Here is a 21,291-nt window from a genome sequence, read left to right as displayed (position 1 = left end):
TTAATTGAACCAGTTCGATTTATTTTCTGGCGAAATCAATACCTATACTCAATACAGGAAATCAAAATAGCAGCAGTATCAATGACGTTGTATTGAAAGTCACATTTATTTGTAAAGTAAAAAGTGCGTGCCAGACCACCTAGGAAAAGGCCGCTGGCGGGACATTCCGTCAATCACGTTACAGCACGTAATCTACGTACCTTAATTCTAACTGATTTCATGAATAAACGTTTGTCTATTCAACTAGGATTGTATAAGGCAGACCAATCATGGAATATGCAATTAAGAGGTTGATATTTTCATTACATATGAAATAAATTACACTCATAGCCAGGCCGGTCAGGCCATTCATTGCACCAATCCACAGGCAGTCAGGTGCTCCGTGGGTCACCTCGCACGGAAATGGTCCCATGGAAAAGGTCAGCGTTCAGGACGGAGCTGATGCCTTTTTCAGACAAAAACAGTTTTGTTTGTCATATTTTTCAACTTGGAATCTTAATAACAATAATATCTCTCGCTCGGCGTGGGTCTTACTGTTTTCGTTGATGGTTTAAGGTTTTATTCAACACTAGTGGAACAAAGAACCAGTATGTGGAAGATAAAGTATGTTTTAGGGATCGTCATTTGCTTCATATTTGTGGTGAGTTACTGCGTATCATTTATTGGCATAATGTAACGACTGTTATTTATAACTACTACATTTCACTTCGTTATATTTTATTTCAATAATTGAAAACTTCCTAGCAGTTTCGACCACCTTTGCAAAGAATACATTTAACTAATATTTTTTCTATTCTAATGGATAGTTGCGATATATGGGAATACCCGTTCTGTCTCATATCTATCAAAGACCTAGAAAGATGTCATCAAGTGATTAAGCGTCTTTCAAGCATTTCATAGCGTTTTCTTTGGTACTTATGACAAAAATGCTATTTATCTACATTTCAAAAAGTGTATCCCTAGTACTTCTGACGCTTTCGCATGACGATCACATATTAAAATAATACGTATAATATTTTTTACGGAAAATACGTTTTAAAGAAAATATTACTTGACGGTTTCGGCTATTTGATAACCTTCTTGAGACTTTTATCATCTGTCCCATAACTAAGGCCTAGAAATATGTCATTGACTTATTTTAAGAGCTACTTCCAGACATTCCAGTTTATTATTACAAGTTTAAATCTCATTTATCGATTTCTCTTCTCTATATGTACTTATAAGATATGTAGTTCTATATTTCGAACAGTGTATTCCTCAATTTATACTTTTGAGGCTTTCGCGTTAAAAAAATACCATACCTAATTTTGACCGATTTTAATTCAGTATGTCTTTATTAGTAGATTTTAACTTGCGTATCATATAGCCTTTATTATTGATTTATTTTGATAGTAATTTATGTCATTTGAGGAAAAAAAATGCACTTGTATTAGTTAATATTATTTTTCTATTGTTTTCGAAAAGCAATATCCAGGGAAGTTGAATAAAGTTATCGTATATTCCTACCACAACGTTATTTTCCCTTATTCTCCATGTGTGAAGAAAATGTGCAAATTGTTTAGAATGATTTAAACGCGATGCACAAAAACAGTATATTTTGCATTCAAGAATTTGTATCGACTCTAAACAGAATCGTAAAAAAACTTGCAATTGAACTTTATTCTTTAAACACTGAAACAATATCTTAGAATAGAAATTGAGGATATGGTTGGCGTCATCATATCGATGTGCTGTTGTTTTCCCCCTAAATTGTGCTTCCTTTTGGATCTCGCTGATGCCGGACATTGCCTCATGCTGATCTCCTTTTGGGAAGGCACATCAGATCAAAAATCAGTCGAATCCTGTAAATCGTTTATTCTGTTGTTTCTGAATTAAAAACAAAACAAAAAAACAAAAACAAAAACAAAAATAAAAACAAAAATAAACAAAACAAAAATAAAAACAAAAACAAAAATACAAACAAACAAACAAAACAAAAAAAAAAAAAGAAAAAAGAAGAAAAACAGAGATCTAACTTAAGATGAAATCTAGGGTGTCAGAATTGACGATCCAAACATTGCCGAACTAGCTCTTCATAGGTTCTTGGCTTGAATCGCAAATAAAATGTGGCTTTATCTTTAGTAGTTATAACTGACTTCATCGTCGCTTATCTTGTAATATTTTTTTCTTGTTATTTTAACAGGTATCAGTTAGTGGAAAAGGAATGTTTGCTGTTATTCTTAAAAAAATGACAAATAGCGAAGAAACAGGCTGGGATAATTCTTGTTGTGATACGCTTTGTAACGACTGCGATACTTATTTTAAAGTATGTCTAACAACATTCCCACGCCCTACCTCGATATCTAACTGTATGTCTGGTGTGCAGACCAGTGGATATCTGGGGGGAAACACATTTACTATGAATTACAAAGTGGAAAGACCTTTCAACATAAAAATAGTAAGTGCAAATGCTAATATTTAATATCAACCCTCCGAGACGACTACAGAAATAACCGCATATGCATGCCAGCCCTACATCATTGCTTTTAGAAATGCTGATTTTTCTCCTTTTTTATAGCAAGATTTTGGAGTATTCATAGAAGCATGGGATGATGACTCCACGAATGATGACCTTATTGACAAACACTCTGCGACTATCAGCGCTATCCCGACCTACAATGGTACAGTTATAACATCCAATACCGTTAGCCTGACAGGTAGAAGACGTACGAGTAAGACAACATTAGAAATTCAATACCAGTTATACTGTGATCGATTTTACTATGGTCCTACATGTGCTACTTATTGTAAATACAGTGACTATATTAATGGCCACTACTGGTGCAGTGATAACGGTACTAAGGTGTGCTTGGAAAACTGGTATGGGAAAAACTGCACGGACTATTGCTTTCCTCGTGACGATGAACTGGGACACTACTATTGTAATAGTAATGGAACTAAACTTTGTTATCAAAACTGGTATGGAAACAACTGCACGTTATGGTGTTTCCCGAGGAATAGTTCGTCTGATGGGCATTATTACTGCCTTAGCAATGGTAGCATCAAGTGTGACTCGGGATGGTATGGAAAAAATTGCACAACATACTGCTGGCCAAAGAATAATCAATATAGCAATTATAGATGTGACAACAATGGAACAAAGATCTGCGCTGCTTTCTGGTATGGTACAATGTGCAACGTGCTTTGTAAGCCTGATGGTTTTGGGCATTATCGCTGTGACAATGCTACGGGTTCAAAGGTGTGCCACAAGGATTGGTATGGGGCCTCTTGTACATCCCACTGTGTTCCTACAAATGCCTCTACTGGTCACTACGATTGTAATTCTGTCAATGGAACAAAGGTGTGCCACAAAGATTGGTATGGGGCCTCTTGTACATCATATTGTGTTCCTAGGAATGACTCTACTGGTCACTACAGTTGTGATTCTATTAATGGAACAAAGGTGTGCCACAAAGATTGGTATGGGGCCACTTGTACATCATATTGTGTTCCTACAAATGACTCTAGTGGTCACTACGATTGTAATTCTGTCAATGGAACAAAGGTGTGCCACAAAGATTGGTATGGGGCCTCTTGTAAATCATATTGTGTTCATAGGAATGACTCTACTGGTCACTACAGTTGTGATTCTGATAATGGAACAAAGGTGTGCCACAAAGATTGGTATGGGGCCACTTGTACATCATACTGTGTTCCTAGGAATGACTTTACTGGCCACTACAATTGTAATTCTGCCAATGGAACAAAGGTGTGCCACAAAGATTGGTATGGGGCCACTTGTACATCGTATTGTGCTGCTACAAATGACTCTACTGGTCATTACGATTGTAATTCTGTCAATGGAACAAAGGTGTGCCACAAAGATTGGTATGGGGCCTCTTGTAAATCATATTGTGTTCATAGGAATGACTCTACTGGTCACTACAGTTGTGATTCTGATAATGGAACAAAGGTGTGCCACAAAGATTGGTATGGGGCCACTTGTACATCATACTGTGTTCCTAGGAATGACTTTACTGGCCACTACAATTGTAATTCTGCCAATGGAACAAAGGTGTGCCACAAAGATTGGTATGGGGCCACTTGTACATCGTATTGTGCTGCTACAAATGACTCTACTGGTCATTACGATTGTAATTCTACCAATGGAACAAAGGTGTGCCACAAAGATTGGTATGGGGCCACTTGTACATCATATTGTGTTGTTAGGAATGACTCTACTGGTCACTACAGCTGTGATTCTATTAATGGAACAAAGGTGTGCCACAAAGATTGGTATGGGGCCACTTGTACATCATATTGTGTTCCTACAAATGACTCTACTGGTCACTACGATTGTAATTCTGTCAATGGAACAAAGGTGTGCCACAAAGATTGGTATGGGGCCTCTTGTAAATCATATTGTGTTCATAGGAATGACTCTACTGGTCACTACAGTTGTGATTCTGATAATGGAACAAAGGTGTGCCACAAAGATTGGTATGGGGCCACTTGTACATCATACTGTGTTCCTAGGAATGACTTTACTGGCCACTACGATTGTAATTCTGTCAATGGAACAAAGGTGTGCCACAAAGATTGGTATGGCGCCACTTGTACATCGTATTGTGCTGCTACAAATGACTCTACTGGTCATTACGATTGTAATTCTACCAATGGAACAAAGGTGTGCCACAAAGATTGGTATGGCGCCACTTGTACATCATATTGTGTTGTTAGGAATGACTCTAGTGGTCACTACAGCTGTGATTCTATTAATGGAACAAAGGTGTGCCACAAAGATTGGTATGGGGCCACTTGTTCATTGTATTGTGTTCCTACAAATGACTCTACTGGTCACTACGATTGTAATTCTGTCAATGGAACAAAGGTGTGCCACAAAGATTGGTATGGGGCCTCTTGTACATCATATTGTGTTCCTAGGAATGACTCTACTGGTCACTACGGTTGTAATTCTGTCAATGGAACAAAGACGTGCCACAAGGATTGGCATGGGGCCTCTTGTACATCATATTGTGTTCCTAGGAATGACTCTACTGGTCACTACGATTGTAATTCTGTCAATGGAACAAAGGTGTGCCACAAAGATTGGTATGGGGCCTCTTGTACATCATATTGTGTTCCTACAAATGCCTCTACTGGTCACTACAGTTGCGATTCTCATAATGGTACAAAGGTGTGCCACAAAGATTGGTATGGGGCCACTTGTACATCATATTGTGTTCCTACAAATGCCTCTACTGGTCACTACGATTGTAATTCTGTCAATGGAACAAAGGTGTGCCACAAAGATTGGTATGGCGCCACTTGTACATCATATTGTGTTCCTACGAATTCCTCTACTGGTCACTACAGCTGTGATTCTATTAATGGAACAAAGGTGTGCCACAAAGATTGGTATGGGGCCACTTGTACATCATATTGTGTTCCTACAAATGCCTCTACTGGTCACTACGATTGTAATTCTGTCAATGGAACAAAGGTGTGCCACAAAGATTGGTATGGGGCCTCTTGTACATCATATTGTGTTCCTACAAATGCCTCTACTGGTCACTACAGTTGTGATTCTATTAATGGAACAAAGGTGTGCCACAAAGATTGGTATGGGGCCACTTGTACATCATATTGTGTTCCTAGGAATGACTCTACTGGTCACTACGATTGTAATTCTGTCAATGGAACAAAGGTGTGCCACAAAGATTGGTATGGGGCCTCTTGTACATCATATTGTGTTCCTACAAATGCCTCTACTGGTCACTACGATTGTAATTCTATCAATGGAACAAAGGTGTGCCACAAAGATTGGTATGGGGCCACTTGTACATCATATTGTGTTCCTACAAATGCCTCTACTGGTCACTATAGTTGTGATTCTGATAATGGTACAAAGGTGTGCCACAAAGATTGGTATGGGGCCACTTGTACATCATATTGTGTTCCTACAAATGCCTCTACTGGTCACTACAGTTGTGATTCTGATAATGGTACAAAGGTGTGCCACAAAGATTGGTATGGGGCCTCTTGTACATCGTATTGTGTTCCTAGGAATGACTCTACTGGCTACTACAATTGTAATTCTGTCAATGGTACAAAGGTGTGCCACAAGGATTGGTATGGGGCCTCTTGTACATCATATTGTGTTCCTAGAAATGACTCTACTGGCCACTACAATTGCAATCATGTTAATGGAACAAAGGTGTGTCACAAGGAATGGTATGGGGCCAATTGTAATTTATCCTGTTCAACCAATCAGTCGCTCCACCAGATTTCTTGTAATTCGACGAATAAAATAAAGACCTGTCCAAACTTTGCTGTCATGTGTGGTAATAGCCTGGTTTCTACAACTCCTATGCCAACCTCAAGTTTCATTCCCAAGACAACTTTTTCTGTGTTTACTACAAAGTTAATAAACTTGTCAGTATTAATATCTACGTCTACGATAGTAAACACGCGGCCAACAATAAGCAAAGTATCAAGCACTCTTTACGTACAACCAACCATGACAGCGTTAAATAAATCCACTGATATGAATACGACAAAGAGCACGGGGAAGCAAACAAGGCAAAGTGAGGCTTGGAAGTACGTATCAGTCTCATTGGGAATTGTTGCGTTCTTGGTTATCACCACCGTTACGCTTATCAAGTATATGCGTGCAAGGTGGGATAGCTTTTATTTTTTTAAAATATATTATGTTAAATTATTTAAGATTTAATCCCTTGGTGTACATATCATTTTAATTTGACAATTCAAATTGGAAAAAGGAGGATTAGATTAACATAAAAATACAGTAAATGCGTTATTAATTTTAATTAAAAATCAAAGAGCATACATTTCAAAAACAACATTATACTAAAAAATTTTCATACTCCGGCACTAACTTAATTTTGGATTCTGATAGATGTGTTGATTCTCTATTCAGAAAAACTAGGAGTCTTGTGACTTGACGGTGCTGCGCTTAAACATTCTAATTGGATGTTGCGTGGTTTTGCGCGCTGATTGGTTCATGTCAGTTCCTTGTATCAACTGGTGTCACCTGTATGTCCATGTCCATTCTAATTTTCATTGTGATACACTCACATGTATTGAGAATTTGGATCTGCGTAGACTTTACATGGCACATGGATGTAAATAAATTGCGCCCTAAATAAAGTGCTTGTTATGTTGTAGGATAAGAAGACGTATAAGTATGTGTGATCAAGATGAAAAGAAAGAAAAACCACCTCATATTGAAGATCGTTATGCAGTTCCACTGATACAAGTAAGGGGGCAAAGAATGAGTATACAATCAAAAGATGGGTTTACCACTCCACCAGAGACACCTGAATGTTTTCAAATCAAAGATCCATCCACGTGGCTGCTCCCTGAAGATAGCTCCCTAAATCGTGGAATTAATTAATATGAAAATAACAACTATTAATTTTACCATTTTTAATTAATAGTAGTTAGTGCATATGTATGTACTTTTGTCACACAAAAATGTAAAGAATGTGATGACGTCATAAGAAGGTAAAAAACTTGAGAGGGGTGGGAAAGAAAAGCTACGATGTTGGGGAGGATTATGGGTTCAAATCCCATCGAGGTCGCTCTTTTTTAAAGATTGTTTTCCTCCTTACCACCCCCCTTCCAAAGCCAATAACTCCACTTACCACCCCTCCCTAACAACGTAGCTTTCCTTTCCCACCCCTCCCAAAAAATCATCCTATACCATCTTATGACTTCATTACATTCTTTATATTCTTGTGTGATAAAAGTACATACAAATGCGCTATTAATAGTCTGAAAAGGCATACACCTACTTGCAAGAACGTTGTCATACAAAAATAGAACATTATTAATTTATAGTGGGATAGGAATTATATTAAAAAACAAAAGAAGATCACTGAAGCTGAACTTTTTCTTTTGTCTTTTAATGTATTCCTTTCTCACAAAATTACTAATGTCCTAATATCGTATGACAACGTTTTTGCAAGTAGGTGTATGTTCAGGATATTAATTAGTGTATACAACCATTTAGCTCGCTTGTAATGTTTTCACATTTCAGATCATGGGTCGTTCTCTAGAGTATCATTTCTTTGTTAAATGGTTGTATAATTTAAAATATATGATTAAGGATACAACTCAAACAAAGAATTTTATAACGCGTCGAAATATATAAATATGTACATAAGGATATTTGACGAGGATAAAATTATATCCCATGAAAATATTAGACAAAATACAAACAAAAAAAAACTTTGAAAAGGCATGTAACTTAATTCCATTGAGGAATCAAGGCAAAAACGCCTTTAAGGTAAAGTATTTCTAACGAATGGTTGCAACAACCATAATCTGCACCAATATTATTAATATTATATAATAACATACAATAGATGCAAAAGTAAAATTGTGAGTAAAATGCTTTAGAAACTCTTTTTCTCTCTTTATTTTACTCTATTAAAAAATAATAAAGAAGATGGAATTTTATTGTTGAAGTTTAGTTCGCAAATTATAGCCATGCAGCCCCTTGTAAGTTTTTATTTGAAAGTTATTCTCTTAATCCTTTTGGGTTGCTTTCTTCTGCTCCTCCCAGTTAAATTTCTTAATAGTGATGTAAAGTATAAAATTCTCATTCTGGGGGAAAAAAAACCTAAACGATAGCGCGTGCTTTATCAAAGCACATAGCAAGCATGTTCTTTCCTATTCATCATTCGTATCCAAACGAGATTAAAACTGACTATTTCGATGCATTATTATATGTTAATTTTTGTTTCGTCACATGGTTACGTAACCGAACCAGGAATTCTACTTGTGAGCTCTAATTCTTCATTCGTCAACTGAGATGATGTCTTCGATTTCTATAGAAAAATGGAAAATACTAAGTATTAATGAAGGACATATAGGCCCTTACACCACATCGGAAATGCAGCTCAATTTAGAGGACACAATAGTAGGAGTCCAATTTTCATGTGGTTGGAATTATTTTGTATTGTACTCCAAATTGACCTACTTTGACGTCACATGCATGGGGTCCAGGCATTTTACTTAGTTGTAGTCAAAAGCATCAGGGTTAAGAACATGGGAAGAGACGAGACGGTAAGCTAAAATCTTTTAAAATCAGCCTCTGGCTTTCAGGGAGAACGAGTAATCACTGCCTTTGATTTTTTTTGAGGAATCGATCAGGTACACTGCTATTTCTAAAAAGGTTGGAAAAGGTTTTGCTGCATGATGCATACTAAGTCAAAAACACTATGACCGATGTGTAATCAGTGAAAACTGAGTCACAACAATATAGAATAGATTTTACCAAAAGTTCTATGCAGGTTTTCCCGGTGTATTTTCTTATTTGCTGACATTATTTACATATTTATTTTATATATCCCAACCTTGGTAACCCACATGTAACATACACCATGCAGCTAATGCAACAAAACCTTCACTAACTTTTGTTGCAATATTTAATTTAGTTAGTTGCTGACTAAGGTTGTAACTGTCATGAGCAGAGGTTTATAGCGAGATTAACGCTTAGTTCACCTATTGTTATTAGATTTGCCTACAAGAGATATATTGGCTACTGAAACAAAGGTATCTTTTGTTTTAATGGTTGGCAGGAGTTACCATTCATGCCACTTCATCATTAGAGAGTTTCAGCATCTACTTAACAGCATACGTGAAAAGGTAGTTGATAAATAGTAAGAAAGAACAAGAGAAGGTGGTTAGTAAGTGGTAAAGTGAAATATAGGAAAACTAGGAAAACTTGTTTATAATAAAACTTACTTGGAATTCTTGTTTTCTAAGTAGGCGTGTTTTATCGGCGACAGGGATGTCAGGAGAGTCTGGAGGAGTGGAATCGTCGTCTATTAAAGGGTTGACTTTGACTCTTCTGGAGCGAATGCTAGTGCATATAAGATAAATAAAAATCTTATCAGGCGAATACATCTCAACAGTTATATATCTGATGTGAGAAATGCAACATGGTGCCCTCCTAATGAAAGAACATTTTGTTTGTTTGGTTTGTTTATCTGTTTTTATGTAGTTTGATTTTCTGAAAAGAATTGGTATTGTCTTTACATTATTGTCCATATTATAATACGTAAAGGTTTAACGTGACATTACATCCGTTTCATCCAGGGCATTTATTTTACCGATGATAATTCGAAAAACAAATTCAGTTACACTTTCAAATACTCACTTTCTCGATCGATGGCATAATATTCCAAAAACAATAACCATGGCAACGACAGAACACGCACCAACAGCAATAAAAGCCAACGCTCTTGAGTTGTCGCTAGTGCTTTGTGAGTAGTTCTTGAGGAGTCCTGAGCTTGGAATGTCTGTTGTATCTTCTATCCAAACACGAAGTACGTGCACGTCACATGCTTTATCGATATCGCTTACCGCAGAGTTTAAAATTTCTAACAAGACAACAGGTGGTATGATTCCTGAAAAGATGTGCATTACATTTAAGAAATCAGGGATTGAAGGTGCAAAATCTAGACTGTGAATTCTATACGCTCTGACCAGGTGATCTGGAATCTAGACCGGCGTAATGCCTTGTTTGACACAACAAGCATTCCAATAATTTTCCATCAATAAGGACAAAATATGCTATTTCTTAAAGATATTTAATAAATTTATCCAAGGATATATGAGCTTTATTTATTTATTATTTTCAAGTAAAAGCTGTTGCTATGTCACTTAAAACCTGAAACTATAGGAAATAGTGAGGTACGAACAAAATGGGGAGCACGGGTGGCGTAGCGGTGTGAGCGCTCGCCTCTCATCAATGCGACCCAAGCTCGAGTCCCGCCGGGTTCGGTGTTGTATATGAGTAGAGTTGTTTGTTGGTTTTCTCCTGTGCTTCGAGGGTTTTCCGGGTTCTCCGGTTTTCCTCCCTCCACAAAAATCAACTCCTAAATTCCAATAAGATCACGGAATGAGGGCCACAGGTTTGTTAGCCACTGGCTATTAAGTGCTACCCTCGTGAAAAAAGGACAAAAATGTTCGGTGATTGGTTAATTCGTTCGAGAGAAAATGTTGTCGAACAACGTCAAGGGTACGTAGTTAAGAGGCCCAAAATTGAAGAAAATATTCCTTTCACTCTAGGGGTTACACTTTCTTACCTTTACTTACACCAGGTAATTTGGCCATCATCTGGAGCGTCATTTTTGATTGGTCTTCGGCCTGATTGTTTGTTATCTCAGCAACTAATTGTCTTCTTCCAAATAGTACCCTTAAAATAAGAAACATGATCTTATAGGGATAGACCATTAGATATATGAGGAGGAAAAAACATTTTCGAGCAAGCACTTCTTTCAGGAAAAAATAAATAAATATCGTACAAACAAAAAAAATTGAGTGCAGGGGTTGTTACAAAAAATTGAGTGCAACATGAAATCCTGCAATCCCCACGCCCCTCCCTCAAATATCTAATGGTCCTTTCCTTACTAACTATACAATATAACTATAAGTATCAGTCCCTATGTCAAGTTATATTCTGTTACCTGCTAATGTTCTTCCAGCAGTTAGGGATGTTACAGATTTCTCTCTCCCTTTTACAATATTCATTGATTTTAAACAAGATACAAGGTTTTACTCGTGCAATTACATTTTCTCTGCCCTATGATGGGTGAAAGGAAAAAACATGCATTAAAATAAAATAAAAACATATGTTTAACAATTAAACAAAGAAATAAAAAAGTCAATGATAAGCGGTATTGAATATAAAGTTCAATAATAGGTGGAATTCGACATATTAACTTTTTACTCTTTTTATGGCTACTTGCTTGCTTTTCGCGGTGTATTTTGTTTTTTCTTTCAGCTTATTGTTAAAGAAAGATAATTAGAGTTCCCTCAAAGTGAATTAGAATATTAAGAATTTTTTTTATAATTTTAATAGTATTAAGACACTTACATCTGGCTCGAACATCTCAATCTCCATGAATACGGGGGTTAGTTTGAGCGCATCGTCGTCTAATGCCGCAGATCTGCAGTCACTTTCCTTTGATGCGAGAGAAGAAAGAGCTTTATCTGTTGGAGATGGGACCTCTATTTCATTCGTTGTAATTGTCGATGAGACTTTTGCCTTGTCATAAGAATTGCTGAGAGTTGGACCCAAGGGTTGTGTTGTTTTTGTTGATTGAGCAGATGATACGAAACAAGTATGATTGATACTTGTTGAATGCGAAGAATGTACAGTTGCAGTAGGTGACGTTATATTTCTGTCTATAGACAGAGTAAGCCATTCAGGACCATTGTGAGTTGACGATACTAAAGATGTTTGTAATACAGCACCATTGTCAGTGGTTGATACTGGAAATATTGGACCTTTGTAAGAGGTTATTACTGGTAATATGGGACCATTGTCAGTGGTTGATACTGGTAATATGGGACCATTGTCAGAGGTTGATACTGGTAATATGGGACCATTGTCAGTGGTTGATACTGGTAATATGGGACCATTGTCAGAGGTTGATACTGGTAATATGGGACCATTGTCAGAGGTTGATACTGGTAATATGGGACCATTGTCAGAGGTTGATGCTGGTAATATGGGACCATTATCAGAGGTTGATACTGGTAATATGGGACCATTGTCAGTGGTTGATACTGGTAATATGGGACCATTATCAGAGGTTGATACTGGTAATATGGGACCATTGTCAGAGGTTGATACTGGTAATATGGGACCATTGTCAGAGGTTGATGCTGGTAATATGGGACCATTGTCAGAGGTTGATACTGATAATATGGGACCATTGTCAGAGGTTGATACTGATAATATGGGACCATTGTCAGTGGTTGATACTGGTAATATGGGACCATTGTCAGAGGTTGATGCTGGTAATATGGGACCATTATCAGAGGTTGATACTGATAATATGGGACCATTGTCAGAGGTTGATACTGGTAATATGGGACCATTATCAGAGGTTGATATTGGTAATATGGGACCATTGTCAGAGGTTGATACTGATAATATGGGACCATTGTCAGAGGTTGATACTGGTAATATGGGACCATTGTCAGAGGTTGATACTGGTAATATGGGACCATTGTCAGTGGTTGATATTGGTAATATGGGACCATTGTCAGTGGTTGATACTGGTAATATGGGACCATTGTCAGTGGTTGATACTGGTAATATGGGACCATTGTCAGTGGTTGATACTGGTAATATGGGACCATTGTCAGTGGTTGATACTGGTAATATGGGACCATTGTCAGTGGTTGATACTGATAATATGGGACCAATGTCAGAGGTTATTACTGGTAATATTGGACCATTCTCAGAGGTTGATACTGATAATATGGGGCCATTGTCAGAGATTGACACTGGTAATTTGGATCCATTGTCAGAGGTTGATACTGATAATATGGGATCATAATCAGATGGCTTTATTTCGATGGAGACTGTTCTCATATTCTTATTTAGAGTTGAGGAAATTGGAGACGAGCAGAAGTTTCTTGATTTGCTCAGCTTAGCTAATGATTTCGTTGTTTCGGTGTGATAGTGTTGCTTACGACTAGTGAAGGATGGGGATGATGGTATAGTATGGATACCGTTACTAGTAGAAGACAAATGCGAAGGACCTATGGAAGCACTATTTATAGATGAAGGATGGATGTTCGAAGAATTCTCTGAAAAGTAAGGAAATAATAACCAATCATAGTATGCTTTTTATTAATTAGCTTTCTTTAAAGAGCTGGATTAAGTAACCCTTGCATCCAAATTGAATGAGAAACTTCGAAAATAACCATCGCAACACTGTGACCTTCCTATGGTTTCTATTGGTTGACAATGAATGCGTGAAATGCATTCACACTCATTCCAATATACAGAATCATTGTTGTTTTCAAAATTATAAGTACTCTATCAATGAGGCAGAAATGAAACATAGAACCTAATTAGCCATTCTGAGGCCAAGAAAAAAACTGGGTAGAGTTGGCATTGCATTGTGGGGATATCTTATTGGACGAAAAGACACCATCTTGGAAATCTTCCCCAAAACAGTCCCACGATGCACTGCAACACCAAATCAACCCAGTTTTTTTCCTAAACCTCGGGATTGGCTAATTCGAGGTCAAAGATGAAATCGCGAAGAAAACGTATTTTATACTGAAAACAAGTATATACCTTTAGTGCAATTTTCTCCCATCCATTTATCAAGGCACAGTTTCTGTCCCATTTCATTGCAAATATAATGACCAATAGAATTGTTACGAGGTTGACAGTAAACCAAACAATCATTGCCATACCATCCTTCCCGGCAGATTTTGCGACCTCGGGAATAGTCGCAGGTGTAATGACCTTTACTATCGTCACGTGCCTTGCAATATGTTGTACAATTAGGTGCAAAGTAGAAGTCATCACAATAAACCTTAAAAGACAAAAACAACAACAACAACAACAAAAAAACCCAGCTATTTATAGGAGCAATCTTTCATCAACCTGAGCCGTGTTTGATTCCCTGGCTCGATGTGGTATATGAGAAGAGAGTTGTAGAATTTAATGGTTCTTTACTGTGTTTCGAGGGTTTTATCTGTGGGTCCTCCGGTTTTGTAATCTTCTCAAAAATCAACTTTTAAATCCTAGTATGATCTTCGGCTTGTACATAATTGGAGCCTGGCTCACATTGGTCTCCAAAACTCAACAGTCACGTTAGCATCCTCATCAAAAAATATACTGATCCCGGCTATGCTTGAGTGCGCACCCAAACAATGGGTAATTTTCCCAATGGAATACAGAAAGTCCGAACTCGAATTCATAATATCTTTTAGTAGCTATCATTTTTTTTTTCTTAATGTACCCCTAGAATGCATTGATTCTAAGACAGACATTTATAATTGGCAGCACTCAGTGTCTGTTCCTAGCTGTATATCAAAAACACATTTTAGCTTGTCACTAGGAAGATGGAACAATGAATGCGGGATTTGTGTATTACGCTCTTTTTCCTGGAATGAGTGACACTTTTGATTCTCTTTAGATACTAACCTTGACCTTGATGTTGATAGCTGATTGACGTCCTGTCAATCTGTGCCTGTACTCTGGCGCATCCGGCATGTTTGGTGACGGTGAGTATAGAATATTCACGGTGTAACGATCAATCAAATCACTGTCTTTCCCAACAAAGTTGGAGCTGTCGTCGTCCCATACTTCAACACTGAACTTTAGAGGCTGCAAATAGTGTGGCATCAAGTGAATTTATAGTGACTGCATAACAACTCACCTATGTCTATACGCGCTGCCTGCCTGTAATATGTAAATGTAATAATAGTTCATTTTTGTAAATATAATTAATTGTAATGATTGTGCAAAATAAAACTGAACTGAACTGCCCTACGCAGTGATACCTGACGAAGGTTTAGAAAGGTGTGGCTACACGTGACCCCCTTTCTCGTCTGGTTGTTTTTGCTTCAGTGAAGCTTAGACTCCTTTATTTAATGACTCTCATTAGTCTGTTATTTCCCCATATCTGTTTACAAGCAATCCGATAGAAAAGAACCAGGACTCCATAATCATTAATTCGCTTGGGATATGTTAAAGCGAGCACCTGATGCGCGGGCAACGAAGCACATGTTCATATCTCCTCTAAATTTCCAAACTTCACATCGAAGGCCGGATCGAGAATAGATAACCTAAGAATCGCAACGAGAATATCACAATGGTCATTACAGGGATGTGTTATTTACCTGCCACAAAGTGAAGTTATAAATAACTGGATTTCTTAAGCCATTGCCCAACGAGGTAGAGAATGAAAACCTGTCACTACTTGTTACTTGAGTATCTCGTCGGTACAGCGAACATTTATCAGTCTCTCCTACACCAGCCAGACAAAGTATGAAGAAATTGTCACAAGAGCTGACACAGAAACGTACGTTGTCACAGCAACCATCATCATATGCACGTGAGGCAGCGTTCGTGTAGTCCAGCAGTTGTATTGAAAGTTTTCCAGACGAATAACAACACTGGAATTTAAATAAATTCATTTTGGTTAATCGCGTATTTTTTGATAATACCCCGGTTGTTATTGAAAAGCTGAGTTTATAGATTTAACTTTCTGGAACAAACGCAGATAATGTTGCGATGTTGAGTTTACAAGACAACACAAGTTATTAAAAAAAGCACCACTTTGTTCGGAACTACTTTCTAGATGTGGTGGCTACGGCCTTGGCGAATTTGACGTAACGCATGTAGCTTTAAAAAACTTAGATATGACCAGGGGCGTATCCAGGGGGGGGGGGGGGGGGGGGGTCACAAGGTGTCCGTGATCCCCCTTTCAAAGCCAAAAAAATCTAACCGGCCGTTGATGCAGTGTGTGAAGATTTGTTTAGACTCAACTTAAGAAAATCAGTTTTCTAGCTTCCCCGAGCAGTCTTTTCGTTTCGTTTCCTCTCTATAGACCATGATTCTTTTTCGTCAAAGCAATAGATTGCTATGACGTTATATTGACGTCATATGACGTCAAAGTGACAATTAGGACCCCCCCCCCCCCCCCCCTTAATTACAAATCCTGGATACGCCTCTGATGACTATACATTTATCACGCTATTGAGTGTTACTGGAAATGCACAGCCAATTAGAGGCGAGATCGTGAGCAAAAATATACCTCTTTAGTGCTGATCCAAAAATCTGTCCATATTAATGGGTTGCATGTTACGTCATTACCGCCATGTTGGATGACTATACGAAGCATTCCTCATGAACTTCTCTTGTTTGATCAACGAACATCGTGGCTATTTGTTATTTATATCTCAAGGGATTTTTCGGTCACGTCATTTGCACTCCAAGATCGAGTAGTTTAGCCGAGCTAAACTGACCTGTTTTTCGAGCTTTGAAAAATCCCTATCCCTTCTCAAAGGTAAGAACGTTTTCTGTTATTTCGTGTATCCAGTTTAACTTTCCGTGCATCTCATGCTGGTATATAAATATCACACATGACCATACCGCTAGTGGTTTCCGTCAGAGCAAAAGGCCATTTCCTGTTTAAGGATAGAATCTACTGGAATCCTCTCCGATCCTGAGGTGATGACCAGCAGGTCACCGTTATCATTCACCGACTATACAAACCGACTGTGCATTTATTTTCAGAAGTTCAGTATTCTCTGTTCACTATTGCAATTAAGTTATTTTTAGAAGCTGATTATTTGGTAACATTTAGTCGATTTACTTAGGTTGCCGCCGCTATGTTTCTAGAATCAGTAAACAAACTAGATTAGTGGTCTCACAGTGGCTTCTTCCGCAGAATCTCGTTGGAATTACAAGGTTTAGCTTGGGTGGTCTACCCCTTGACTATCGTTTCTGTTATTTCAGTTTTGGTTCGTACAAAAGTGGGTCAACTTAACAGTTTTTTGGTCTGGTCTTTATCTTATATAAGCCCTTGTCTAATCATAGCTACAATATCATGTGTACCACTCGCGGTTGGTGAGTGCACTTGTATCAATTGCTTTTAGTTTAGTCTTGCTTTTATCAATAATCCTTTGTCTTGATAACTTTGATCCTTGCTGACAAGTCAAAATAATTCCTTATATAATGTCTAAATGGTAAAAAGTTTTTCGTTTGGGTTTTCCAATGTTGCCACTTAAAACATAAAACATACCGCGGATTGATGATTATTTTCTGCTAGTGTTAGCGGTAGCCAAAACCAAAATTTCAGCGGACAGCTCGCAGCTTTGATTGATTCGCGTAGGATTATTGAGAACTGTTATAATTGTTTGACGTCCCTTTCAGTATAGCACACAGACTATTCAATCTTATAATTTTGGTACCATTGGTGAAGTGATGCTAGACTTTATATACCGTCCACAATCTGGAGGGTAAAGTAAAATTATCAGGATAATCTAGCTCGTACAATTATCAGATTCAATGCATATATACAGTGTTCACACTTCAACTGTGACACAGTACTGATCATAAATTTATTTAGTACAAAATGTATAGAGTACACAACAGTAAATTGTTTATATTTTTATAATTCACCTAATTCCAATAATGTTGTCATATAGAAATAAAAAATAGCAAAATAACAAAGGAATTAATTATATTTTGAGCAAAACAGGAGTAAATATTTCACATTTTTGAAGGTATAGCTAGATTTGACATTCTTGATATTTTCTTATTGGTATATACCAAAACATTTATTTTTATCCATCTTTCTATTTTTTCTATTTTTTTTTTTTTTTTTTTTTTTACATAACAACGTTCCGTTGCAATTAGGTGTGTACGCTAATAATAGTTTGTACAAAAAGTACTAGTTTTGCACCACTGGTTCATGGATATAGCCTTTGTACTCTAATAGATGACGATACAAAATCTCTTTAGTCTGAAGTTGAAATCCAACTCAATAACATTGGCGCGGTCATAAATTAATTTTATTATCCCCAACATGTCCGTGGTATGTCCTCATAGAAATCCAAAGCTTTCAAAAAGTGGACCACATCTCAAGCATACTATAGTGATCAAGTGCCTAGGTGAATTATAGCCATTCTGCGGTCCGTGTTGAACGCTAGGCGAAACTAAATAGTATTGGTTCCAACATCGCTATCTCTAGTGTTTTAAACTAAAAGTTTTAAAGACAAACGCCTCTCACCAAGATGTCCCGGACTCTGTGTCGCATGTGAGTAAAGTTGCTCGTAGGCTTTCTTTCTCTGCTTTAAGAGCTTTTCTCGAGGTTCTCTCCGGTTTGCCCGCTTCTCAAAACTTTACGTTTAAATATCAATATCACGACAAACACGGCTACTCTGGAGAAATACCACGGCTAAATTTCATATATTTTTATAATTGATTTAATTCTATATTATTGACTGAAGTGCCTTCTTTTTTTTTTTTTTACTGTTGGTGGCTGTCTCCCTACGTAAAGACAATCAATTAAGAACAAAATATCTAACGCATCAACCTTACCGGCAAGAGGATGAGGATGAGACAACACAGGACTTGCTGTCGGTTCCTGGCAGGTTTGACTTTGTACATTTAGTTCAACGACAAACAGAGTCCAGATAAAGATAGATTTGATGGATCTTTACCGTTTGCTCTTCTGATATAACAGTGCATATTTATCAGCCCTTGCCATGACGGGGCCCTGACCTTCTTTGGTTACCATGGGTACTGTGGGAGCGCAAAGTTGGGTTCTTATGGCGGTATAAATGTGGTCACCTCAGGTAACTGCATTCTCAAGGGGTTGATCTCCTTGGCTCAAAAGTCAAACCGCTGGATATATATACCTTTTTTTTAATGATCGGTCGGACATTTCTATTTCATATTTATTCGTTCATTGATCATTTACTATCGTTTTACGAGTTGTCCTAGTATTTTAGATACAGTCGATATTGGATTATTGGACAGTCGATATAAATTACGTAATGATGATGCAAATCATCAGTAAACTGCATGAGTACGTACAGTGAACTCTCGCCTTGCGGACACCCCGATCTTACGGACACCTTGCTATTACGGAGCAGGAGAAAAATCCTCGACAAAAATACTGACAAAGAAATGACCGTAAATTCATTCCCGCTACATGAAGTGACGGTCCCGAGGGTGTCCGCTGTAACGAGAGTTATGACTGTATTACTTGTCATAAGTAATTTTAGGTCTTATTCTTGTAACTGATTCAGAAGATTCCTTAAAATTTAAAGGACCATGAGTCAAAAAAGTTCGTATTTGGGTTCAAGAGGCCTTTCTACTTTCATCTTAAATGAAGGAAGAGTCGACTTATTAGCAAGATGTGTAGTACATTTGACTACGAATTGAAAAGCAGCTAATAGCCACGTGTAGCAAGGGTCATGTGCGCTGCTAACAGGTCTGATTGTGTCTTTTAATGCGACTAAACCTTCTAATCGGTCAAGAAATATATATAAACAATTTTGAAATTAGGTTTAAAACGTGAGTAAGCCGCCAATTGTTTGCGCAGGATATGTGACAGATCGTTTGTGCGTTAAAAATAATCGTCAATTGGCCAAGCTTGGGCCTAATGTTTTCCCATTTCCGACCACTTGGCATTTATTCCCTTGAGAATAAGATTCTTCCTTTGAGTTCGTGTGTTTTTCCATGCGCCGAATCATTCAATGAAGAACTTATACTCTAGGGAATGGCACGTAGGAAAACTGGAGAAAGTTAAAGACGTGTCTATCATATCAGGTGAATAAAAAATCAAAATAGATGTAGTTATGAGTTTGAAGAAGGCTTTTTCATTTTAATCTCATTCATGGTTCTTACTCTCCTTAGTAACCGTTGCCATGTCCCACAAGCTCAAAAACCTCTGACCATGAAAAATGTTTTCAATTGTTTATTTCCAGAAAAAAAAACTGAATCCTAATTCTCGTAGTATACTTTACAACGGATAATATATAGTTAATTTGTGGAACAAGATTTTAACTCCACCAGGGAAACCGTTGCAACGCTGATTACTTTACTTTTGTCTGTGTCGGAATCATGGGTTCTCAGCACAAAATATTTCGGGCTTTAATTTGGTTTATTCATTCAAATCATACTTTTAAAAAGGGGTTATAATAATAATAGTTTATAATAATAGTTTATTATTTGTATTGCGCAATTTAACATGTTAATATGATCAACTGCGCATTACATATAGGTACACTAAAATACTAGGCATTAAATCTCTAAAAAACTACAAAAAGAGTATATAAAAGATTTAATAACTAAGGTCCAGTTTAGACGTCGAATCCCGCACGCGCCGAATCCAATGCAGACAAACCAAACATTAGTTTGTCCATCTGCACTCTACCCGGCACGCGCGAAATTCTAATGAACTCTTTTTTTTTAGGAGTAGATGTGCGTTCAGGATGTTCTTCTGTCGGCCTACGAACTGTATACAGTCAATTCAAAAAATGTTGTCGTCGACGGCAACTCAAGCCTACGCGACTGGACCGAAAGGAACTTTGGGTAGCAATTACTGAAGCCGAGTTGACTCCATAATTTTATCTGACTAGTTATGCCTGGTTTACAGCACGAACCTTCGTAGGCGAGCGGGAAGTGTTGAAGGAGACGTTTTTTAATGCCTTCATATTTTTGGAATTGTGAACTGAATCATAACTATTTTGTTTTTCTTTCCCTAAACCCAAAGACATGCATTTGATGGATTGTTTCTCGCCATCATTATCATATTACTAGCGGAAACAATTAATTCAGGACGACTACTTAACCGCTTCAGTGATTTTTACCCATATTCCTTTTGGTCCAGTCACGTAGGCCAGAGCCGGTCGACGACATTCTACTGCTCTGTTCCTTCCTCGACTCATGAAACTTGGCACAACTCGAGTACTCGGGTTAAATTCGGAATGTCATCGAAAGAAGAA

At 37.5% G+C, this 21,291-nt stretch overlaps 2 protein-coding genes across 5 annotated transcripts; one reads left to right on the top strand and one right to left on the bottom strand.

Moving 5' to 3' along the window:
- Nucleotides 1-444: 444 nt before the first annotated feature.
- LOC116292488 (uncharacterized) lies at nt 445-8,410 on the top strand. 2 transcript variants are annotated; one of them, XM_089034230.1, is made up of 4 exons: nt 445-640; nt 2,183-2,437; nt 2,558-6,579; nt 7,168-8,410. In XM_089034230.1, exons 1-4 carry the CDS (start codon nt 590-592, stop codon nt 7,394-7,396), a joined length of 4,557 nt encoding a protein of 1,518 aa, XP_088890356.1. In that variant the 5' UTR covers nt 445-589; the 3' UTR covers nt 7,397-8,410. The 2 variants fall into 2 exon arrangements, with proteins under 2 accessions (XP_088890356.1, XP_088890355.1); XM_089034229.1 differs by having other exon boundaries at nt 2,558-6,657.
- An 89-nt stretch (nt 8,411-8,499) lies between these two features.
- Nucleotides 8,500-19,377, bottom strand: LOC116292476 (uncharacterized). Of its 3 annotated transcripts, XR_016120463.1 has the most exons (11): nt 16,587-16,826; nt 15,670-15,945; nt 14,972-15,154; nt 14,114-14,357; nt 11,891-13,617; nt 11,481-11,596; nt 11,100-11,209; nt 10,169-10,418; nt 9,754-9,871; nt 9,534-9,630; nt 8,500-8,834 (listed from the first exon to the last, which is right to left on the bottom strand). XR_016120463.1 is itself a non-coding variant. In XM_089034232.1 (10 exons), exons 1-10 carry the CDS (start codon nt 18,944-18,946, stop codon nt 8,760-8,762), a joined length of 3,168 nt encoding a protein of 1,055 aa, XP_088890358.1. In that variant the 5' UTR covers nt 18,947-19,377; the 3' UTR covers nt 8,500-8,759. The 3 variants fall into 3 exon arrangements, 2 of the variants coding, with proteins under 2 accessions (XP_088890358.1, XP_088890357.1); XM_089034232.1 differs by lacking the exons at nt 9,534-9,630; nt 16,587-16,826 and adding an exon at nt 18,878-19,377; XM_089034231.1 differs by lacking the exon at nt 9,534-9,630.
- Between the last annotated feature and the right edge of the window lie 1,914 nt (nt 19,378-21,291).

This window comes from Actinia tenebrosa, unplaced genomic scaffold, assembly GCF_029948245.1.
Source record: "Actinia tenebrosa isolate PJP-AT-01 unplaced genomic scaffold, QUT_ActTen_1.0 PGA_scaffold2__45_contigs__length_23673736, whole genome shotgun sequence".
In the NCBI taxonomy this organism is placed as follows: Eukaryota; Metazoa; Cnidaria; class Anthozoa; order Actiniaria; family Actiniidae; genus Actinia; species Actinia tenebrosa.
This window is presented reverse-complemented; position numbering and strand designations above follow the sequence as displayed.